The sequence below is a fragment of the Bombina bombina genome, chromosome 4, assembly GCF_027579735.1.
Source record: "Bombina bombina isolate aBomBom1 chromosome 4, aBomBom1.pri, whole genome shotgun sequence".
Classification (NCBI taxonomy): domain Eukaryota; kingdom Metazoa; phylum Chordata; class Amphibia; order Anura; family Bombinatoridae; genus Bombina; species Bombina bombina.
Window position 1 is genome coordinate 1,041,537,879 of NC_069502.1, and position 21,534 is coordinate 1,041,559,412.

Consider the following 21,534-nt stretch of genomic DNA (forward strand, 5'->3'; position numbering starts at 1 on the left):
ATCGGAATTGAAGGGACGCCATCTTGGATGACGTCATTTAAAGGAACTTTAGTGATAGCCGTCGGATGAAGAGGATCCTCATCGTCGGATGTCTTGAAGATGGACCCGCTCCGTGCCGGATGGATGAAGATAGAAGGTGCCGTCTGGATGAAGACTTCTGCCCGTCTGGAGGACCACTTTGCCCGGCTTGGATGAAGACTTGGGGTATTGGGTATTTTAGAGTAGGATTGGTTGTGTGGGTGGTAGGTTTTAATGTTGGGGGGATTTGTAATTTTTGTTACAGGTAAAAGAGCTGATTACTTTGGGGCAATGCCCCGCAAAAGGCCTTTTTAAGGGCTATTTGTAATTTAGTGTAGGGTAGGGCTTTTTATTTTGGGGGGATTAGATTAGGTGTAATTAGTTTAAAAATCTTATAATTTGTTTATATCAGGGTGCCAGGAATCAGACTGAGACGAGAAGTGCAAAAATAATCACACCTTTATTAATAGCAAAAAATAATAAAAAGTCCACAAGTCAAATAACAAGCCAGAAGTCAAAACCAGAGCTGGTAGTCAGACGAACCGAGTCAGGAACCAAAGCGAATAGTCAGACGAGCCGGAATCAGGAACAAGGAAAACAGCAGAGTCAGGAACAAGCCAGGGATCAGGAACCAGGAAGGACGTCTGGCAGCCAGGTAATACACAGGAACTCTACAAACAGGTCTGAGACAACGCAAAGGCAAAGCATACTGAATAGAGGCCCTTTAAATAATAAGTGATGACATCACAATTCTGAGACTGCATCCTGTCTCACACGGATGATGCACACCAGTCTGGCCATAAAAGGAAGTGCAGGAAATGAGCAGCATCCCCCACACCCCACAATGCACCATAGTCAGCAAGAGAGGTGAGTAAAATGGCTGCCAGCAGCACATGGCAAACAAAACAGGGAAAAAACCCTGACAGTTTATTATTTTCTGTAATTTAGTGTTTGTTTTTTTTTGTACTTTAGCTAATTTTATTTAATTGTATTTAAAGAGACAGTCTACAATATAATTGTTATTGTTTTAAAAGATAGATAATCCCTTTATTACCCATTCCCCAGTTTTGCATAACCAACACAGTTATATTAATATACGCCTAGATTTAGAGTTCTGCATTAGCTGTCAAAAGCAGCGTTGTATTTAGAGTCTTGGCTGAAGTGAGCGGTAGAGCCTCTACCGACAAGACTTCAGCCGCAGAAAAAGTCAGTAGTTAAGAGCTTTCTGGGCTAAGGCTGGTTTATAAAGCTCTTAACTACTGTGCTCTAAAGTACACTAACACCCATAAACTACCTATGTACCCCTAAACCGAAGTCCCCCCACATCGCCGCCACTATAATAAATATTTTTAACCCCTAATCTGCCGACCGCACACCGCCGCCACCTACATTATCCCTATGTACCCCTAATCTGCTGCCCCTAACATCGCCGACACCTACATAATATTTATTAACCCCTAATCTGCCTCCCCCATCGCCACTACCTAACTACACTTATTAACCCCTAATCTGCCGACCGGACCTCGCCGCTTCTCTAATAAAGTTATTAACCCCTAAACCGCCGCACTCCCGTCTCACAAACACTATAATAAATAGTATTAACCCCTAATCTGCCGACCGGACCACGCCGCTACTCTAATAAATGTATTAACCCTAAAGCTAAGTCTAACCCTAACCCTAACACCCCCCTAAATTAAATATAATTTTTATCTAACAAAATAAATTTAATATTATTAACTAAAGTCTTCCTATTTAAAACTAAATACTTACCTTTAAAATAAACCCTAATATAGCTACAATATAACGAATAATTATATTGTAGCTTTTGTAGGATTTATATTTATTTTACAGGCAACTTTGTATTTATTTTAACTAGGTACAATAGCTATTAAATAGTTATTTAATATTTAATAGCTACCTAGTTAAAATAATTACAAAATTACCTGTAAAATAAATCCTAACCTAAGTTACAATTAAACCTAACACTACACTATCAATAAATTAATTAAATCAATTAACTACAAGTACCTACAATTACCTACAATTAAATAAACTAAACTAAATTACAAAAAATAAAAAAAGATTACAAGAATTTTAAGCTAATTACACCAACTCTAAGCCCCCTAATAAAATAACGAAGCCCCCCAAAATAAAAAAATTCCAATCAGATTGAGCTCGCATTCTGTTGGCTGATCGGAACAGCCAATAGAATGCAAGCTCAATCTGATTGGCTGATTGGATTAGCCAATCAGATTGAACTTGAATCTGATTGGCTGATTCAATCAGCCAATCAGATTTTTCCTACCTTAATTCTGATTGGCTGATAGAATCCTATCAGCCAATCGGAATTCGAGGGACGCCATCTTGGATGACGTCACTTACAGGAACCTTCATTCATCGGTAGTCGTCGGTAGGAAGAGGATGTTCCGCGCCGGAGGTCTTGAAGATGGAGCCGCTCCTCGTCGGATGGATGAAGATAGAAGATGCCGCTTGGATGAAGATGTCTGCCGGTCCGGATGTCCTCTTCTGCCCGGATAGGATGAAGAGTTCTGCCGCTCCGGATGTCTTCTTTTGGTCCATCGCTGCTCGGCTGAGTGAAGACGACTCAAGGTAGGGAGATCTTCAGGGGGGTAGTGTTAGGTTTATTTAAGGGGGGTTTGGGTTAGAGTAGGGGTATGTGGGTGGTGGGTTGTAATGTTGGGGGGTGGTATTGTGGGTTTTTTACTGGCAAAAGAGCTGATTTCTTTGGGGCATGCCCCGCAAAAAGCCCTTTTAAGGGCTGGTAAGGTAATTGAGCTGTTAACTTTTTTAATTTAGATTAGGGTAGGGAATTTTTTTATTTTGGGGAGCTTTGTTATTTTATTAGGGGGCTTAGAGTAGGTGTAATTAGCTTAAAATTCTTGTAATCTTTTTTTATTTTTTTGTAATTTAGTGTTAGTTTTTTTTTGCAATTTAGTTTATTTAATTGTAGGTACTTGTAGTTAATTGATTTAATTAATTTATTGATAGTGTAGTGTTAGGTTTAATTGTAACTTAGGTTAGGATTTATTTTACAGGTAATTTTGTAATTATTTTAACTAGGTAGCTATTAAATAGTAAATAACTATTTAATAGCTATTGTACCTAGTTAAAATAAATACAAAGTTGCCTGTAAAATATAAATATAAATCCTAAAATAGCTACAATATAATTATTCGTTATATTGTAGCTATATTAGGGTTTATTTTACAGGTAAGTATTTAGCTTTAAATAGGAAGACTTTAGTTAATAATATTAAAATTCATTTTGTTAGATTAAAATTATATTTAATTTAGGGGAGTGTTAGGGTTAGGGTTAGACTTAGCTTTAGGGGTTAATACATTTATTAGAGTAGCGGCGAGGTCTGGTCGGCAGATTAGGGGTTAATACTTGTAGGTAAGGTAGCGGCGACGTTGGGGGGGGGCAGATTAGGGGTTAATACTATTTATTATAGGGTTTTGCGAGGCGGGACTGCGGCGGTTTAGGGGTTAATACATTTATTATAGTGGCGGCAAGGTCTGGGCGGCAGATTAGGGGTTAATAAGTGTAGGTAAGGTAGCGGCGACGTTGGGGGCAGCAGATTAGGGGTTAATAAGTGTAGGTAAGGTAGCGGTGACGTTGGGGCGGCAGATTAGGGGTTAATAAATATAATATAGGTGTCGGCGATGTTAGGGGCAGCAGATTAGGGGTTCATAAGTATAATGTAGTTTGCGGCGGTGTCCGGTTGGCAGATTAGGGGTTAATAATATAATGCAAGTGTCAGCGATAGCGGGGGCGGCAGATTAGGGGTTAATAAGTGTAAGGTTAGGGGTGTTAGGTGCAGACTTAGAAAGTGTTTCCCCATAGGAAACAATGGGGCTGCGTTAGGAGCTTAACGCTGCTTTTTTGCAGGTGTTAAGGTTTTTTTTCAGCCCAAACTGCCCCATTGTTTCCTATGGGGAAATCGTGCACGAGCACATTTTTCCAGCTAGCCGCTACCGTAAGCAACGCTGGTATTGAGAGTTGAAGTGGTGGTAAATATGCCTGTACGCTCCCTTTTTGGAGCCTAACGCAGCCCTTCAGAGAACTCTAAATACCAGCGTTGTTTAGAAGCAGCGTTAGAAAAAAAAACATGCATAGCTAACGCACCCCTTTGGCCGCAAAACTCTAAATCTTGGCGATACTTTTTACCTCTGTGATTACCTTGTATCTAAGAACCTTCTTCCAGCCCCCTGATCACATGGCTGTGACTGTTTATTATCTATTGTCTTGCATTTAGCATTGTTTTGAGCTAAATCTTAAATAACTCCCTGTGCCTGAACACAGTGTTATCTATATGGCCCACGTATACTTTCTGTCTCTTTGTGTTGAAAAGGAATTTAAAAAGCCTGTGATTAGAGGCAGCCTTCAAGGGCTTAGAAATTAGCATATGAGCCTACCTATGTTTAGTTTAAACTAAGAATACCAAGAGAAAAAAAGCAAATCTGATGATAAAAGTAAATTGGAAAGTTGATTAGAATTTCTAGTCCTATCTAAATAATGAAAGTTTAATTTTGACTAGACTGTCCCTTTAATTTAGGGAATTAATAAATTATAGTGTAGTGTTAGGTGTAATTGTAACTTAGGTTAGGTTTTATTTTACAGGCACTTTTGTATTTATTTTAGCTAGGTAGGTATTAAATAGTTAATAACTATTTAATAACTATTCTACCTAGTTAAAATAAATACAAACTTGCCTGTAAAATAAAAATAAACCCTAAGCTAGCTACAATGTAACTATTAGTTATATTGTAGCTATCTTAGGGTTTATTTTATAGGTAAGTGTTTAGTTTTAAATAGGAATAATTTAGTTAATGATAGTAATATTTATTTAGATTTAAATTATATTTAAGTTAGGGGGTGTTAGGTTTAGGGGTTAATAACTTTAATATAGTGGCGGCGACCTTGGGGGCAGCAGATTAGGGGTTAATAAATGTAGGTAGGTGGCGGCGATGTTAGGGCCGGCAGATTAGGTGTTAATAATATTTAACTAATGTTTGCAAGGCGGGAGTGCTGCGGTTTAGGGGTTAATATCTTTATTATAGTGGCGGCAACGTTGGGGCGGCAGATTAGGGGTTAATAAGTGTAGGTAGGTGGCAGCGACATTGGGGGCAGCAGAGTAGGGGTTAATAAATATAATGTAGGGTTCTGCGATGTTGGGGGCAGCAGATTAGGGGTTTATAAGTAGTGATGTCGTGAACCTAAAAATTTGGGTTCGTGAACAGCGAACGCGAACTTCCCCAAAAGTTTGCGAACCGAGCGAACCCCCATTGACTTCAATAAGCAGGCGAATTTTTAAACCCACAGGGACTCTTTCTGGCCACAATAGTGATGGAAAAGTTGTTTCAAGGGGACTAACACCTGGACTGTGGCATGCCGGAGGGGGATCCATGGCAAAACTCCCATGGAAAATTACATAGTTGATGCAGAGTCTGGTTTTAATCCATAAAGGGCATAAATCACCTAACATTCCTAAATTGTTTGGAATAACGTGCTTTAAAACATCAGGTATGATGTTGTATCGATCAGGTAGTGTCACCCCAGTGTCAGTGCCCTGGCAGGCAGGCCCTGAAACGCACACGTGTGAAGGAAACTGACTGCTATTATTTAACACAGTCAAAAAAGTGTTGTTTTTTTTAAATCTACACTACTGTTACACCACATATGAGTTGCACTGGGGTGACACTGTGCCCTGGCAGGCAGGCACTGAAACGCACACGTGTGAAGGAAACTGACTGCTATTATTTAACACAGTCAAAAAAGTGTTGTTTTTTTTTAAATCTACACTACTGTTACACCAGATATGAGTTGCACTGGGGTGACACTGTGCCCTGGCAGGCAGGCCCTGAAACGCACACATGTGAAGGAAACTGACTGCTATTATTTAACACAGTCAAAAAAGTTTTTTTTTTTTTTTTTAAATCTACACTACTGTTACACCAAATATGAGTTGCACTGGGGTGACACTGTGCCCTGACAGGCAGGCAGGCACTGAAACGCACACGTGTGAAGGAAAATGACTGCTATTATTTAACACAGTCAAAAAAGTGTTGTTTTTTTTTAAATCTACACTACTGTTACACCAGATGAGTTGCACTGGGGTGACACTGTGCCCTGGCAGGCAGGCTCTGAAACGCACACATGTGAAGGAAACTGACTGCTATTATTTAACACAGTCAAAAAAGTGTTGTTTTTTTTAAATCTACACTACTGTTACACCAGATATGAGTTGCACTGGGGTGACACTGTGCCCTGGCAGGCAGGCAGGCTCTGAAACGCACACGTGTGAAGGAAACTGACTGCTATTATTTAACACAGTCAAAAAAGTGTTTTTTGTTTTAAATCTACACTACTGTTACACCAGATATGAGTTGCACTTGGGTGACACTGTGCCCTGGCAGGCAGGCAGGCACTGAAACGCACACGTGTGAAGGAAAATGACTGCTATTATTTAACACAGTCAAAAAAGTGTTGTTTTTTAAAAATTTACACTACTGTTACACCAGATATGAGTTGCACTGGGGTGACACTGTGCCCTGGCAGGCAGGCTCTGAAACGCACACGTGTGAAGGAAACTGATTGCTATTATTTAACACAGTCAAAAAAGTGTTGTTTTTTTTAAATCTACACTACTGTTACACCAGATATGAGTGGTGGCACTGGGCAAGTGGGCACAGTATACGCAGGAAAAAAAAAAGCAGACTGATGTTCTAGCCCTAAAAAGGGCTTTTTGGGCTGCTGTCCTTACAGCAGAGATCAGATGAGTCCTTCAGGACTGTAGTGGACACTGAATACACTAGCCTAGCTATCAATTTCCCTATTAAATCAGCAGCAGCTACACTGTCCCTCCTCTCACTAAGAATGCAGCTTCCAAATGAATCTAAAATGGATGCTGTCCAGGAGGTAGGAGGGTCTGGGAGGGAGTGTCTGCTGCTGATTGACTGGAATGTGTCTTCTGACTGTGAGGTACAGGGTCAAAGTATTACTCAATGATGACGAATAGGTGGCAGATCGAACATCGCATATGTTCGCCCGCTGCGGCGAACGCGAACATGCTATGTTCTCCGGGAACTATTCGCCGGCGAACTATTCGCGACATCACTATTCATAAGTATAATGTAGGTAGCGGCGGTGTCCGGAGCGGCAGATTAAGGGTTAATAATTATAATGTAGGTGTCGGCGATGTCAGGGGCAGAAGATTAGGGGTTAATAAGTGTAAGATTAGGGGTGTTTAGACTTGGGGTTCATGTTAGGGTGATAGGTGTAGACATAAAATGTATTTCACCATAGGAATCAATGGGGCTGCATTAAGGAGTTTTGCGCTGCAGTTTGGCAGGTGTTAGACTTTTTTTCAGCCGTCTGTCCCCGTTGACTCCTATGGGGAAATCGTGCACGAGCACGTTACAAAAGCTCACCGCTGACTTAAGCAGCGCTGGTATTGGAGTGTGGTAATGAACAAAATTTTGCTCAACGCTCACTTCTTGTCTTTTAACGACGTGTTTGTAAAAACTCGTAATACCAGCGCTGTAGGTAAGTGAGCGGTGAGACAAAACTGCTCGTTAGCACCGCATAGCCTCTAACGCAAAACTCGTAATCTGGGCTTTAGTTTGTACATTAATATATAGTTCTCTGGACCCTATTAATATTTCCACCCTTACTATACCTAATTAGAAGCACATTTGTTAATGTGTCATCCATAGTATTAATTAATCGGGTTAATTTTAAATGTAGATATAGCTAGGTCAAGTGAGTTTTAGCTACAATATATCTGGAATGGTCTCCTATGCCATGTGAAAATAAAAATAAATAAATACTTTATCTTTGCCAAAAATTAATAATGTCTCCTTCAGTGTTAAACCCTGCTGGTTTTCTGGTCTTCAAATAGACAATCCAGAATGCCTCCCTAAAAAGCAGATTATTTGCCCTATCCCCACCTCTTGGTCGTGCCTTCACGTGTTCAATGATCTGAAACTGGTGACAACTTGTTGGTGTTCAAAAAATTAAATGTCTGGCTAGGTCTGAGCACTCAGTTGCCCTCTCAGTGTCATTTAAATGCTCCTTAATTCTATTTCTTACTTCTCTCGTTGAGCACCCGACATATTGTTTATTACACAGGGTACACTCAATTAAATATACCAAAAATATAGTTCTACAGTTCATTCACTAAGGTCATATACCCTGTGGGTGACTTTGGACTGGAAAAAAATGAGTCTTCACAGTATAGCTACATGTTATGCATTTGCTATAATGGCATTAGAGTGGCCTTTGATATTAAGCCAACTGCTATTCTTTTTTTAGTTGTTTTTTAGCATACTAAGGGATAGGATGTTGCCTAGAGTACAGCCACGTTTAGTGACAAAGTTACAACCTTGGCAGACATAGTCCTTAAGGTTGTCTTCTGCCATTAGGATTGGCAGGTGTTTAGCCACTATATCCCACAACTCTTTAAAATGTGGGCTGAAAGTTGTTACTAAAGTTGGTTTTGATTCATCAAATCTGCTTGATTTGTGGGCCAATTGTTTGGTGTGTAGCTTTTCAGATCTATCCATCCTTACAACCTCTAAAAGGGCTCTGTCAACTGTCATTTTAGAGTAACTACTATCCGACAATTGCTGCTTTAGGGTACTACTCTCTTTCTCAAAATCTAATTGTGTTTTGTTCGTATAAATTGCCCTTTGGCTACACCAAAACCAGTATGGTGAGGATGGTTGCTACGAGCATGAAGAACTGCATTAGAACGTATTGTTTTTTTTTTGTACAGATTAGAGCTGATCTTATGAGTCTGGACTTCGCCAGCTAATCTTACGTCCAGATAGGGTATACTTGTTTTTTGAAACATGTATGTAAACTGTAAGTTTACTCTGTTTAAATTTAAATAAAATACAAAATTCCTGGCCTCCTCTTCGGTACCAGTCCAGACCAGCAGGAGATCGTCGATGTATCGTTTGTATGTTTTTATATAACGACTAAAGGGGTTTGTTTCTCTAAAGACGTGGGACCTCTCCCACCAACCCTTAAAAAGGTTTGTGTAGGCAGGGGCAAACTTGGCCCCCATAGCAGTCCCACATCTTTGGAGAAAGAACTCCCCATAAAAATACCTAAGCTACCCATTAAAATAAAAAATACCTAATCTTAAAAAAAAAGCACCCCTAAAAAAAAAAAAAAGCCTAAGTCTAACCCCGAAATAGGTAATCACCATTCCTGAAGTCCGGCGGGGAAGGTCTTCTTCCAGGCGGCGACATCTTCATCCAGCATGGGGACCTCTTCTATCTTTATCCAGGGCAAAGGTGACGCAGAGCGGAGGTGGCCGCGGAACAGGACTGCCAATAGGATAAGAGATACTGAAATCTTATTGGCTGTTGAAATCGGCCAATAAGATTTCATTAGTTCTCATTCTATTGGCTGATTTGAATTTTTTAGCCAATAGGAATGCAAGTTACCCCAAACATAAAACGGGTACCTTGCATTGAACCTTCAGTGTGCGGCGGATGATCGCATGAAGAGCATCCTCCATGCTGGATGGCTCCACGGCCGCCGCTCCTGTTCCGAGGCCACCTCCGCTCCGCACCGCCTTTGCCCTGGATGAAGATAGAAGAGGTTCCTGCACTGGATGAAAATGTCGCCACCTGGAAGAAGACCTTCACCGCCAGACTTCAAGAATTGCGAGTACCTATTTTGGGGTTAGACTTAGGCTTTTTTTTGGGGGGGGGTTAGATTAGGGATTTTTTATTTTAATGGGCTTCAAAAGAGCTGATTGCCATTTAAGGGCAATGCCCATACAAATGCCCCTTTAGGGGCAATGGGTAGCATAGGTTTTTTAGTGTTAGTTTTTTTTTATGTTGGGGGGTTTAGTGGGTTGGAGGGTTTACTGTTAGGGGTTAAGTTGCATTTTTGAGGTAAAAGAGCTGTTTAACTTAGGGCAATGCCCTACCAAAGGCCCTTTTAAGGGTTATTGGTAGCTTAGTGTTAGATTAGGGGGTGTTTTTATTTTGGGGGTGCTTTTTTATTTTTATAGGGTTATTAGATTAGGTTTCATTTTTTATGTTTGATAATTTGGTTAATTTATTTCTGTAATTTTAGACTTTTTTATTTTTTGTAATTTTAGATTTATTTTAATTTAATCTTAGGTTGTTTTTTTTAAGTAATGTTGGGATTTTTTATTTTAATTTTAACTTAGTATTTTTTATTTTATGTAATTGGGGTTAATTTAGGGGTGTTAGGTTAGGGGGCTTAGTGATTAAATTAGTTATTTGCGCTGTGGGGGATGGTGATTTAGGTGTTAATAGTTTAATGTTTTTTGCGTTGTGGGGGATGACAGTTTAGGGGTTTAAAGGTTTATTTTATTAGTAGCGGTGTGGGGGGTGGCGGTTTAGGGGTTAATAGGTTTATTTTATTAATAGCGATGTGAAGGGACGGTGGTTTAGGGGTTAATATGTTTATTATAGTAGTAGCAATGTGGGGGCCAGTGGTTTAAGGGTTAATAGCTTGATTTAGGTGTTAGTGGTGTGGGGGGCTGGCGGTTTAGGGGTTAATAGGTTTATTTAGTGTTGGCTATGTGAGGGGTTGGCTGATTAGGGGTTAATAGGTTTAACATAGTATTTGTGATGTGGGGGTGGCAGTTTAGGGGTTGATATGTAGTTTATAGGTATAAGTGTACTTTGTAACATTTTAGTTATGAGTTTTATAAAACATTTTTGTTTTGCAAAATCCATAACTACTGGTCTCAGATAGTGGACTGAATCGCGGGGGTATAAGCTATAACGCTAGCGTTATAGCCGGACTGCAAAACCTGTAATACAGGCGCAATGAAAATACTGCACTCAAAAGTAATTTTTTGAGTGCGGAATGGAGAGTTATGTAAAGGCTAAAATGCTAGTGGTATAGCCGTACTGCCGCGACTTGTAATAAGGGAGACCTGCATATTCTGTGCGCAATGGCCAATTTTTCAGCGATATAGCCGTACCGCACAACTTGTAATTTTGCTGATTATGAGGGCTTATTGTAATAAGCTTTATTGCTGTGGGGGCTAGCTGAATGTGGAGGAATATTTGCTACCTTTAGGTTTGTCTGTTACTATGTTGTAAAGATTCCAATAGAAACAAATGTGTTATGCCATTACTTTGGGGCTGCTGCTACATGGTTACAGTCACATATTTGTGTGACTTGATTTTGATCACATATAAGTGGCATTTTGCAAGATCAGGATTCCCTCTATGTAGCTACACTGTTGCTATAACCTTAAACTGACTAATTTTAGAAGATGACTAACCTTTCTGCTACCTCAGAGGTAGTGGAGTTGAATCATCCCAGACTGATTTGCCTACGATGATTTAAAAGCCCTGTTCTCATGCAATTGGTTGCATGAGAAAAGGGCATAGGGCTGCACAAACAATTTCTTGTGCAATCTGAAAAGTGGGTGCCTCACAAGGCCTGAATGCAAGTAAACAGGTTTCCTGGATAAGAACATCGTCCACAGTCATGTTGAAAATTGAGGACCAATGTATGTTTGATCTACCCATATGTGTAATTTATTGCTTTAACATAAAAATGTAGTTTAGGGAAAATAAATCCAATTTTCTGTATTTATAAAATGACAATCCAGTTGCTCTACTTGTGGAAAGGAACAAAACATGAAACATTGTTTTATTCAGCACAGCAATATCCATTAAACTTTAAAATTCCCATTATTAGACTGAACAAAATTATTATTGTGTACAGCATCCCTTTAAATACTTTACAGAAACTGAGATTTTCTTGTGCTTTAAAATCCACCACCATTTTTTAATTCTTACAGTAAATAATTAAGTTTAAATCACAGAGAACAACATTACTTTAAACATTTCCATCATGTATATGAAATATCACTACTTAAAATTTGTTGTCCCGAAACGTCACTGATTTATATAAAAGCATGTAACACAGATGGATGTTGGCTGAAGTCCAGAGAGTGCTTATTAAGGAAGATATGTGTCACTGGTGAGAGTGCACCTGTAGTGAATTATATATATAAATATATATATACAGTATACTATCTATCTATCTATCTATCTATCTATCTATCTATCTATCTATCTATATATACAAACACACACTACATTTGTATCCCTTTAAAAACATATAATTAAATATAGTTTAGCATATTACACTGCATCTGTGCTTCTGCTATTGTTGGTCTGCTTTGATATTGCATGTACACTCCTATTATTGCAAGCTGAAAATCTCTGTTTATAAAAGTGACAAGCTTTTTAGGCATAAGCAATGAAATGTAAAAGGGCTGTCACAAGTTAAAGGAAATGAACTCAGAAAACACAAATAACACTCTGTGCAATAAATCTAGGAACTGCAGTACTTACGCTTTTTCCAGAAACGCATCTCTGGACATGTTGTGCGCCAGCAAGTTTGTTGCCAGGTTGAAAATCTCATCTGTCCAATCCTAAGTACAAATAAAATAAACATGCTTTAGCTAAAGCACAGACTCATAAGCTGTTCAGTTTGATCTTTCCCTGTAGACACCCAAATATTTTTTATGTTGCATAGTAGAGAGAAAATACAGAGGTGAATATAAACGATGTATACTTACTTCTACCTGGGAAGAACAAAACAAATATTTCATACTGTGTTGCTGAATTCATTCTATTTATTTATTATTATTTATTTTTTTAAATAGCAGTAAAGACACATGCACTATAATAATATATCAATTCACAAACAATAAATTAATACAAACACATTTAAAATTAAAGTTAGAGTTTTTAAATAAAACAAAAAAATCATTGGAATTGTTTCTATATGGTTTTATTAAATCATTCTGAATTTGTATGTACCCTCTGATTTTTGGTAATTATGGGGTCAGTCATAACCATTTATAAAAGCTTATTCAATTCTTTATTTACAAAAATCCAGGTATACTTTAATGGTAAAATTTGTAGAAATAAAATCAATAGACTTTTATGTTGCTTTAAATTGAAACAATTACAAAAAATACAGCTGTATCAGATGTGTACTTTAAATTAAGGCAATTGAATGCAGTAGTATCAGGGATGTACTTTTTATTAATGCTCATTGGCTGAAAGGTACTTCTTTACTAATGCTCATTGGCTGAAAGGTACTTCTTACTAATGCTCATTGGCTGATAGGTACTTGTTACTAATGCTCATTGGCTGATAGGTACTTCTTACTAATGCTCAATGGCTGATAGGTACTTCTTAATAATGCTCATTTGCTGATAGGTACTTCATACTAATGATCATTGGCTGATAGGTGCTTCTTACTAATGCAAAACAAATATAGCACTAGAGGTATAGTTAGGTATCTTTAGCTTTGTCTCAATATATCTCTTCCCAGATAGATATATGATAATATAATTATAAAGAAAAATGGTAGAGTCAAAGCGCTAAACAGAAAAGATACCTGGAGGCTGATAGTAGTATAAAACACAAAGCAAACTGCTCCTAAAAAAAAATCACATAGGGTAAAAGTTATCACATACATTTCTAAAAACACATAGATGCACAGGGTATTTATATGTCTAAAAAGTATATACAGACAGGGACATCTCCCTTGAAATTGATATATATCAGCAGGATTTTAAAAATGTATGCTTCAATTCATGCACAAGATAAACCACAGCGTATTCCACTTTTATGTATTTACAAAGCCTCAATTTGACTGGATAGCAATTGAGAGTTTGACCAATCCACATTTCAATATAAATGATAGTTCAACTTGTTTATGGTCTAATGTAGTACTGCACACATAGCAATTATGTAACTAAAGCTTAGGTGGATTAGATGTTGCTAGTTAGCTATAGATTAATTCACATATTAATATAGATAAAAAAAAGTCACGTTATATAAATTCTACATAAAAGTCATGTTATATAAATTCTACACAAATTTATTATATTTTGCCACAAAAAGTTTAAAGATTTATTTTATTTTATTATTCTCTACATATATATTTTTTTATATTATTCTTAGATCACTCACTAAAATAACCCTATAAATAACAAAAAGAATATCAAGTCTATTCTAGAAATATGTACCATTTAACTAACCCTATGTGATTATTTTTTTTAGGAGCAGTTTGCTCAAACAAATTGATTATATATTTTTTTACTACTATCAACCTCCAGGTATCTATGCTGTTTAGTGCTTTTAGTCTACCATTTTTCTTTGCTTCTTACTAATGCTCATTGACTGATAGGTACTTTTTACTAATGCTCATTGGCTGATAGGTACTTCTTACTAATGCTCATTGGCTGATAGTTGCTTCTTACTAATGCTCATTGGTTGATAGATACTTCTTACAAATGCTCATTGGCTGATAGTTGCTTCTTACTAATTCTCATTGGATGATAGTTACTTCCTCATAATAGAATTAGTTGGACATATACTTCCTGATAATGCTCACTGATCATTAGTAAGATGTACCTTTAAGAAAATAACCTTATGTGAAAAGCGCACAACTGATGATACTGGAATATTAATTTAAATGTAAACTGCTTTTACCTCATTTATTTTTCTGCCAAAAAATGTCAATATGTTTAAAAGCTGCTCTTTGGTGATATAGTTATCATTGGTCAGCATGATTTCTTAAGGCAGAGACTGTAAAATTACTCTTGGAAGAAAAAAATATTGTGACATGTAATCAGCATATAACCATGCCTCAATATTTATATGTTGTAAGTGCCTTAGGATTAAAGTGGAACTATACCTCTCAACATATTAAAGGGACATTCCAGTTAAAATTGGAATCTACATTGATTTATTTTAATTATGAATAGAAGCATTTTTGTAATGTACATGAATTAGCAAAATGTTTCTAATAAAAGCTAAAGCTGTTTCAAAAGTGTATTTAAAGGGACAGTCTTTAATAGAATTGTTATTGTTTTAAAAGATAGACAATCCCTTTATTAGCCATTCCCCAGTTTTGCACAACCAACACAGTTATAATAATATACTTTTTACCTCTGTGATTACTTTGTATCTAAGCCTCTTCTGACAAAACCCTGATAACGTGACTTTGTATTTATTATCTATTGACTTTCATTTAGTACTGTGTTGTGCTAACGCTTAAATATCTCCCCAGGCATGAACACAATATTATCTATATGGCCCACATGAACTAGCAGTCTCCTGTTGTGAAAAGCAAATACATAAGCATGTGATAAAGAGGCTGTCAATATAGCCTTTGAAACAGGCAGACATTAAGAGGTTTAAATGTTATAAAGTTTATTAATCTAACAATGTTGGTTTTACAATGCTGAGGAATGAGTAGTAAAGGCGTTATCTATGTTTTTAAACAATAACACATTTTGTGTAGATTGTCCCTTTCAGTATTTAACACAGCTCCTCCTCAGAGAGACTAAGGCTCTTGCACATCTGCTAATGACTATATTTATTCAACTCTGACATGATACACGCCCCACTGGTGCTCTGAGCAGCTGCAGTATTTAAAATGCTGGTGCACTTAGAATATCTAGCTGTGCTTCACATGCTCATGCAGAGAAAAATGTTAACTCTAAAACAGTGATACATTTACTAGAAGCTTTTTTCCAATACGTGTATTTAGCAAATATGTTTGTATTCAAAGATGTAACTTATCTATGTGTGTGTGCATTAAATTTTGACCGGAATGTCCCTTTTAACACCTTTAACATGACTAAATATTCAGGGGTGAAACCTAGATGGCCTGGACAGTGTTTCATAATTTGGGCAAGTTTATTCTAGGTTAGGGTTTAGATGGTCTTAAATTTCTGAAAGAAAATGGGCTGTATAAAAAAATACAAGATAATAGCAAGCTTTCCTAACACATGCGTTTAAAGGGACACTGAACCCAAAATTTTTCTTTTGTAATTCAGATAGAGTGTGCAATTTTAAGCAACTTTCTAATTTACTCCTATTATCAATTTTTCTTCGTTCTCTTGCTATCTTTATTTGAAAAAGATGGCATCTGAGCTTTTTTTGGGATCAGAACTTCCGGAAAGCACTTTTTTTTATTGGTGGATGAATTTATCCACCAATCAGCAAGGACAACCCAGGTTGTTCACCAAAAATGGGCCAGCATCTAAACTTACATTCTTGCATTTCAAATAAAGATACCAAGAGAATGAAGAAAATTTGATAATAGGAGTAAATTAGAAAGTTGCTTAAAATTTCATGCTCAATCTGAATCACGAAAGAAAATTTTTGGGTACATTGTCCCTTTAACAATTTACATTTTACTGCTCTGTATTTTTTCTATCACATTAAAGGACCATTAAACACGGTATAATAATATAATCAACAAATGCATTATAGAAAAGATAATGCAAAACAGTACGTTTGAATTTCAAATGAGTAGTAGATTTTTTTCGGACACATTTCAGTTAGTTCAACTTCCCTGCCCACTGCGTCATGTGACAGCCATCAGCCAATCGCATAACCCCTGCGTGTGGGTTAAACATATAAGGCTCCATTTAGAAAGCTGCAAAAGCACCTTTATAGCTACTTCAGCTGCAGGTTTGCATGAGCAAGCCCGCAGCTGATATTTAAGAAGCAGCAGTCATCTGACTGCTTCCTAAACTGCTACACCAACTAAAAAGGGGCGTTTCTCAATTGCTCTGGACTTCTCTGACTGGGGTGATTGACAGCCCCTGCTTGCATGCAATTGACAGCGACTTGTGCAATGATAAATGGGGGTAGAGAATTGCTACCTCCCAGACGCAAAGCTGGGCGGACAGGGGCGGAGATGTCCACCCAGGGATGATAAATGGACCTCATAGTATTGTATCATCATAATTAAAGCATCTCATGTTATCACTATAATCTCCCATTAAAGAGACACATTCTTAACATAGTATCAATAAATATTAATTTGCTAACTCATTGCTCAGTTTGCATGAAAAACACAGCCTATTTCTTGCCTTTGAATAGATTTGATAAGTCCTGGCAAATGCAAGAAAATGGGAACATGCTGTTCCTTTGTATACAACTGTGGCTCTAAAATCTAGTCCTGGTTAAAGCTGCCCTTTGAATCTGTTGGCAGGAACTAAGAACTAATTGTATGTGATATTTTCCTGAAAGATATATTAGTCCGGTTGCCATGCACATTCACAGAGTTAATCAAAAATGAAAGAAAAGACTTGCATTTATAATTCTAAACCACACTGCTCACAGTTTCAAAGGCAACACTTCTGCTATTCTTTTATTAAATATTCTATCCTCCAGACAAAAAAACTTCAATTCCAGGAATATACAGTTTAGATTCTCACAAAAAAAATATGTCTCTATTCTGCACTAACTGGATCTGTAATTCAGATTTATGTTTTTCTTCATAAGAGCTCTTCTGTAATTTACAGACTAACAATGCTCACTTTCTGGCCAGGCAAATACAAAAAGGAATTAATCTTCACAAAAGAACCGCTCAAAAATGTTTAAATACGCACATGGATGATTTAGCAAGTAAACAAACATTTACCACAAGAAATAACTAAAATTCAAACCGACTACACAAGAATAAAATGATCTAAATAATCAGCAGGAAGCCTGACACTATCAATAAATCTTCCTAGATGATTGCCTGGCTTTATGTAGTCTGTTTATCATGAGATTTTATTTTGCAGAGCAGATATTTAAATAGGTCACCAACCATCCTAATTACTGAAATGAGAAGGGTATCTGTTAACCTTGTTATTTGTGACAGGGGCAATATTATGACTCTATTGTTTTCTAATAATTTGTTATGAAAAGTTTGACTTTATTTTATATTTTAGCTGAATAAATACATAAGCAAAATCTTTGTGTAGCTACTAACAATTGGCTAGATAACGAGTTTTGCACTATATCGGGTGCGTAAATAAAATGAGCGGTACCCCACTTTCCATAGCGCTGCCATTACGAGTTACTGAAAAGCCTCCTTGTGCTGTGCATTATGGTGCGTTAAGCTCCATGCCGCACAAAAGCCAAGGGCTGAGTTTACGTGCTCGTGCACACTTTCCCCCCTAAGACATCGATGGGGAGAGAGTGTTAGAAAAAAACTAACACCTGCGATTGCAGAATGGTAAATCGCTGTTATGCAACCCCATTGATGTCTATGGGGAAAAGAAAGTTACATTTAAACCTAACACCCTAACATAAATCCCTAGCCTAAACACCCCTAGTCCACCGCCCCCGATATTGCAGACACTAAATAAACCTATTAACCCGTAAACCACCGGCCCCCACATCGCTACTACTATAATAAAACTATTAACCTCTAAACCACCACCCCGACAACTAAATAAGGTTATTAACCCCTAATCCGCCACTCCCCCACATCGCCAATGCTAAATAAAGTGATTAACCCCTAATCCGCCGCTCTTCAACATTGCTGACACTAAATAAACGTATTAACCCCTTAACCGCTTGCCCCACAGCACAACTAATAAATAAACCTATTAACCCCTAAGCCGCCGACCCCCCACATTGCAAAACACTACATTTAACTATTAACCCCTAAGCCTAACACCCCCTAATTTAAAATTAAAAGTTACAATAAAAATATCTTTAAAAAAACCTTACCTGTGAAATAAAAAAAACCTAATATTAAACTATAAATTGACGTATTATCCCCTAACCCGCCGGCCCCCCGCATCGCCAACACTATATAAACCTATTAACCCCTAATCTGCCGGCTCCCCACATTACCAACACTATATAAACCTATTAACCCCTAAAACGCGAGCCCCCACATTGCCAAAACTATATAAACCTATTAACCCCTAAACCACCAGCCCCCCACATCGTAACTAATAAACTATATCTATTAACCCCTAAACCACCAGCCCCCCACATAGTAAATAATAAACTAAGCCTATTAACCCATAAACCGCCTGCCCCCTACATCGCAAAACACTAAATTAAAATATTAACTCCTAAACCTAACAGCCCCTAACTTTAAATTAAAAGTTACAATATAACTTTCTTTAAATAAATAAAAACTTACCTGTGAAATAAAAAAAACTAACATTAAACTATAAATTAGCCTAACATTACTATTCTAATAAAATAAAAAAATATACTAATTATAAAATCTAAATTACAAATTTAAATACACCTAATACTACGAAAGAATAAAAAAACTAACATTACAAAAAATAATAAACACTAAAAATACGAAAAATAAAAAACTCTAAGATTACAAAAAATAATAAACAAAGTTATCAAAAATAAAAACAATTATTATTTTTTGTAATCTTAGAGTTTTTAGTGTTTACTATTTTTTCTAATGTTAGATTTTTTAATTTTTTTCGTAGTATTAGGTTTATTTAAATTTGTAATTTAGGTTTTTTAATTGGTAGTTTTTATTTTATTTTATTAGAATAGTAATGTTAGGTTAATTTATAGTTTAATGTTAGTTTTTTTTATTTCACAGGTAAGTTTTTATTTATTTAAAGATAGTTATATTGTAACTTTTAATTTAAAATTAGGGGGTGTTAGGTTTATGAGTTAATATTTTAATTTAGTGTCTTGCAATGTGGGGGGCCGGCGGTTTAGGGGTTAATAGGTTTATTTTAGTGTCTGCGATGTGGGTGGGTGGCGGATTAGGGTTTAATAAGTTTAATATAGTATTTACAATGTGGGAGGGTGACTGGTCAGGGGTTAATAGGTAGTTTATGGGTGTTAGTGTACTTTGTAATATTTTAGTTAGGAGTTTTGTGAAACATTTTTGTTTTGCAAAATCTATAACTACTGCTCTCAGATTGCGGTATAGGCTGTAACTCAGGCATTTTAGCTGGACCGCACAGCCTGTAATACGGCGCAATGGAAAATCCTGCACTCAAATGTAATTTTTTGAGTGCGGAATGGACGTTGCGTTACAGACTAAAATGCTTGCGGTATAGCTATACCGCCGCAACACGTAATATGCGTTACTGGCCATTCCACGTGCAATGGCCAATTTTTCAGTGGTATAGCCGTACCGCAAAACTTGTAAAATAGGTGAATATCTTTTCAATTCAAGATTATGATTTTTATAAAATTCAAGGAATATAAAACCCAGTTTATTTCTTTCAGAATTCAGCTAATGCACACAATTTATTGTAAAATTTGCTTTATTTTCTTGGTATCATTTGAGGAAGGAGCAATAATGCACTACTGGCTTCTTACTGAAAACATTGGTGAGCCAATGACAAGAGGCTTTTATGTGCAGCCACCAATCAGCATTTATATCTCAGCTGTGCCTGAGCCTACCTAGGTATTCATCAAGGAGAACAAAGCAAAGTAGGTTATATATTTAAATTGAAAAATTGCTTACATTTTCATGCTATATCTGAGGAAACGGGTGTTCCCCGAGAAACGCGTCGCTTATACACTCTGTATTTTGTTAGGAGATCTATTTTTACACACCCAGCTGTAAACTTGTTATACTTTTGATATTTTTATTTTGTATAATAAAATACTGATTTTAACTTTTACATAAGTCTGGTAGTCGGTGTGATAGTCTCCGTATCAGTAACCCAAGGGTATCATAGCCCTTCTCCCTATCCAACTTGCAGTTCCAGCCTGAGGGAGCCATTGCCATTGAGATTTGAGGTCCGGTGATCTGGTGCCATAGCATTCCAGTGCTGTATGAATCTGGTGGAGATCCCTCGGTACAGCTAGCTGGTTTGCTGCCGAAACACCAGCCCGCTCCTATTGGCATAATAGAGTGCCATCATCTTTGTGAGTACCCTGTATCTATTCATACTTGGATTTTTGGTCCTTATTGATCTACACATGTGGCGCCTCTGTTTTTGTTTTTGTCTTTTTATCATTTGCTACAAAATGCTTCCATACAGGTCAAGCCATGTATGTATTTATGTTTATTCATAAAGAACTGCAACAAAAAAAAACTCATTGTTCATATATTTTACTTTGTGCTATACATGAGTACTATGTAAAGCTACTATACTTCCATGAAACCGTACATAAGTGTGTATCTTACATGGACACAACATGAACATTTATCATTTGTCAATCAGGACTTATAGGGAAAATATTCTATGCAGCAATACCTCCCTTTTATGCTACATGTATATGTCATTGTTGCTGCTATGTACTTTAACGAAGAATCAGTGTCATAAAACTAAAGTAAATACTTTTTTTTGTGTGTTCCACTATCTTGGCTCTATTTGCCCCCCCCCCCACTGCCCCCCCACTGCTTAAAATGGGCAATAACATTTCTAGCCGGAGTAGGTGTGGATCTGTGTGATAAAGATATGTTCACATGGAGTTTGAATTGCTATTCCTGTAAGCCCTTATTGTTTGCTGCAACTATGGAAAAGCCTTATATAGGGCATTTTGAATACCGAGTGTCTGTATTTCATAAATCTACTCTTGATTTTGTAAATGCTGTGTGTTTATCCTCTCTTTGGGGTGAAACATACAGCTCACAGCTATATGCAATCAACAGTGCAATGAAAAATTGATCTAACATGATAGAACCGTTAATTTACAACTTCCTAACTTATGTCTACTG

The 21,534-nt window shown here is 37.0% G+C and overlaps 1 protein-coding gene across 2 annotated transcripts in view; it reads right to left on the minus strand.

Moving 5' to 3' along the window:
• PLCB1 (phospholipase C beta 1) overlaps positions 1-21,534 on the minus strand; it is a 1,466,985-nt gene that overhangs the window by 743,481 nt on the left and 701,970 nt on the right. For both annotated transcript variants that reach the window (XM_053712164.1, XM_053712163.1), the window contains exon 5: positions 12,408-12,487. In XM_053712164.1, the coding sequence (XP_053568139.1) occupies positions 12,408-12,487 (80 nt within the window). The remainder of the gene's footprint in view (positions 1-12,407; positions 12,488-21,534) is intronic.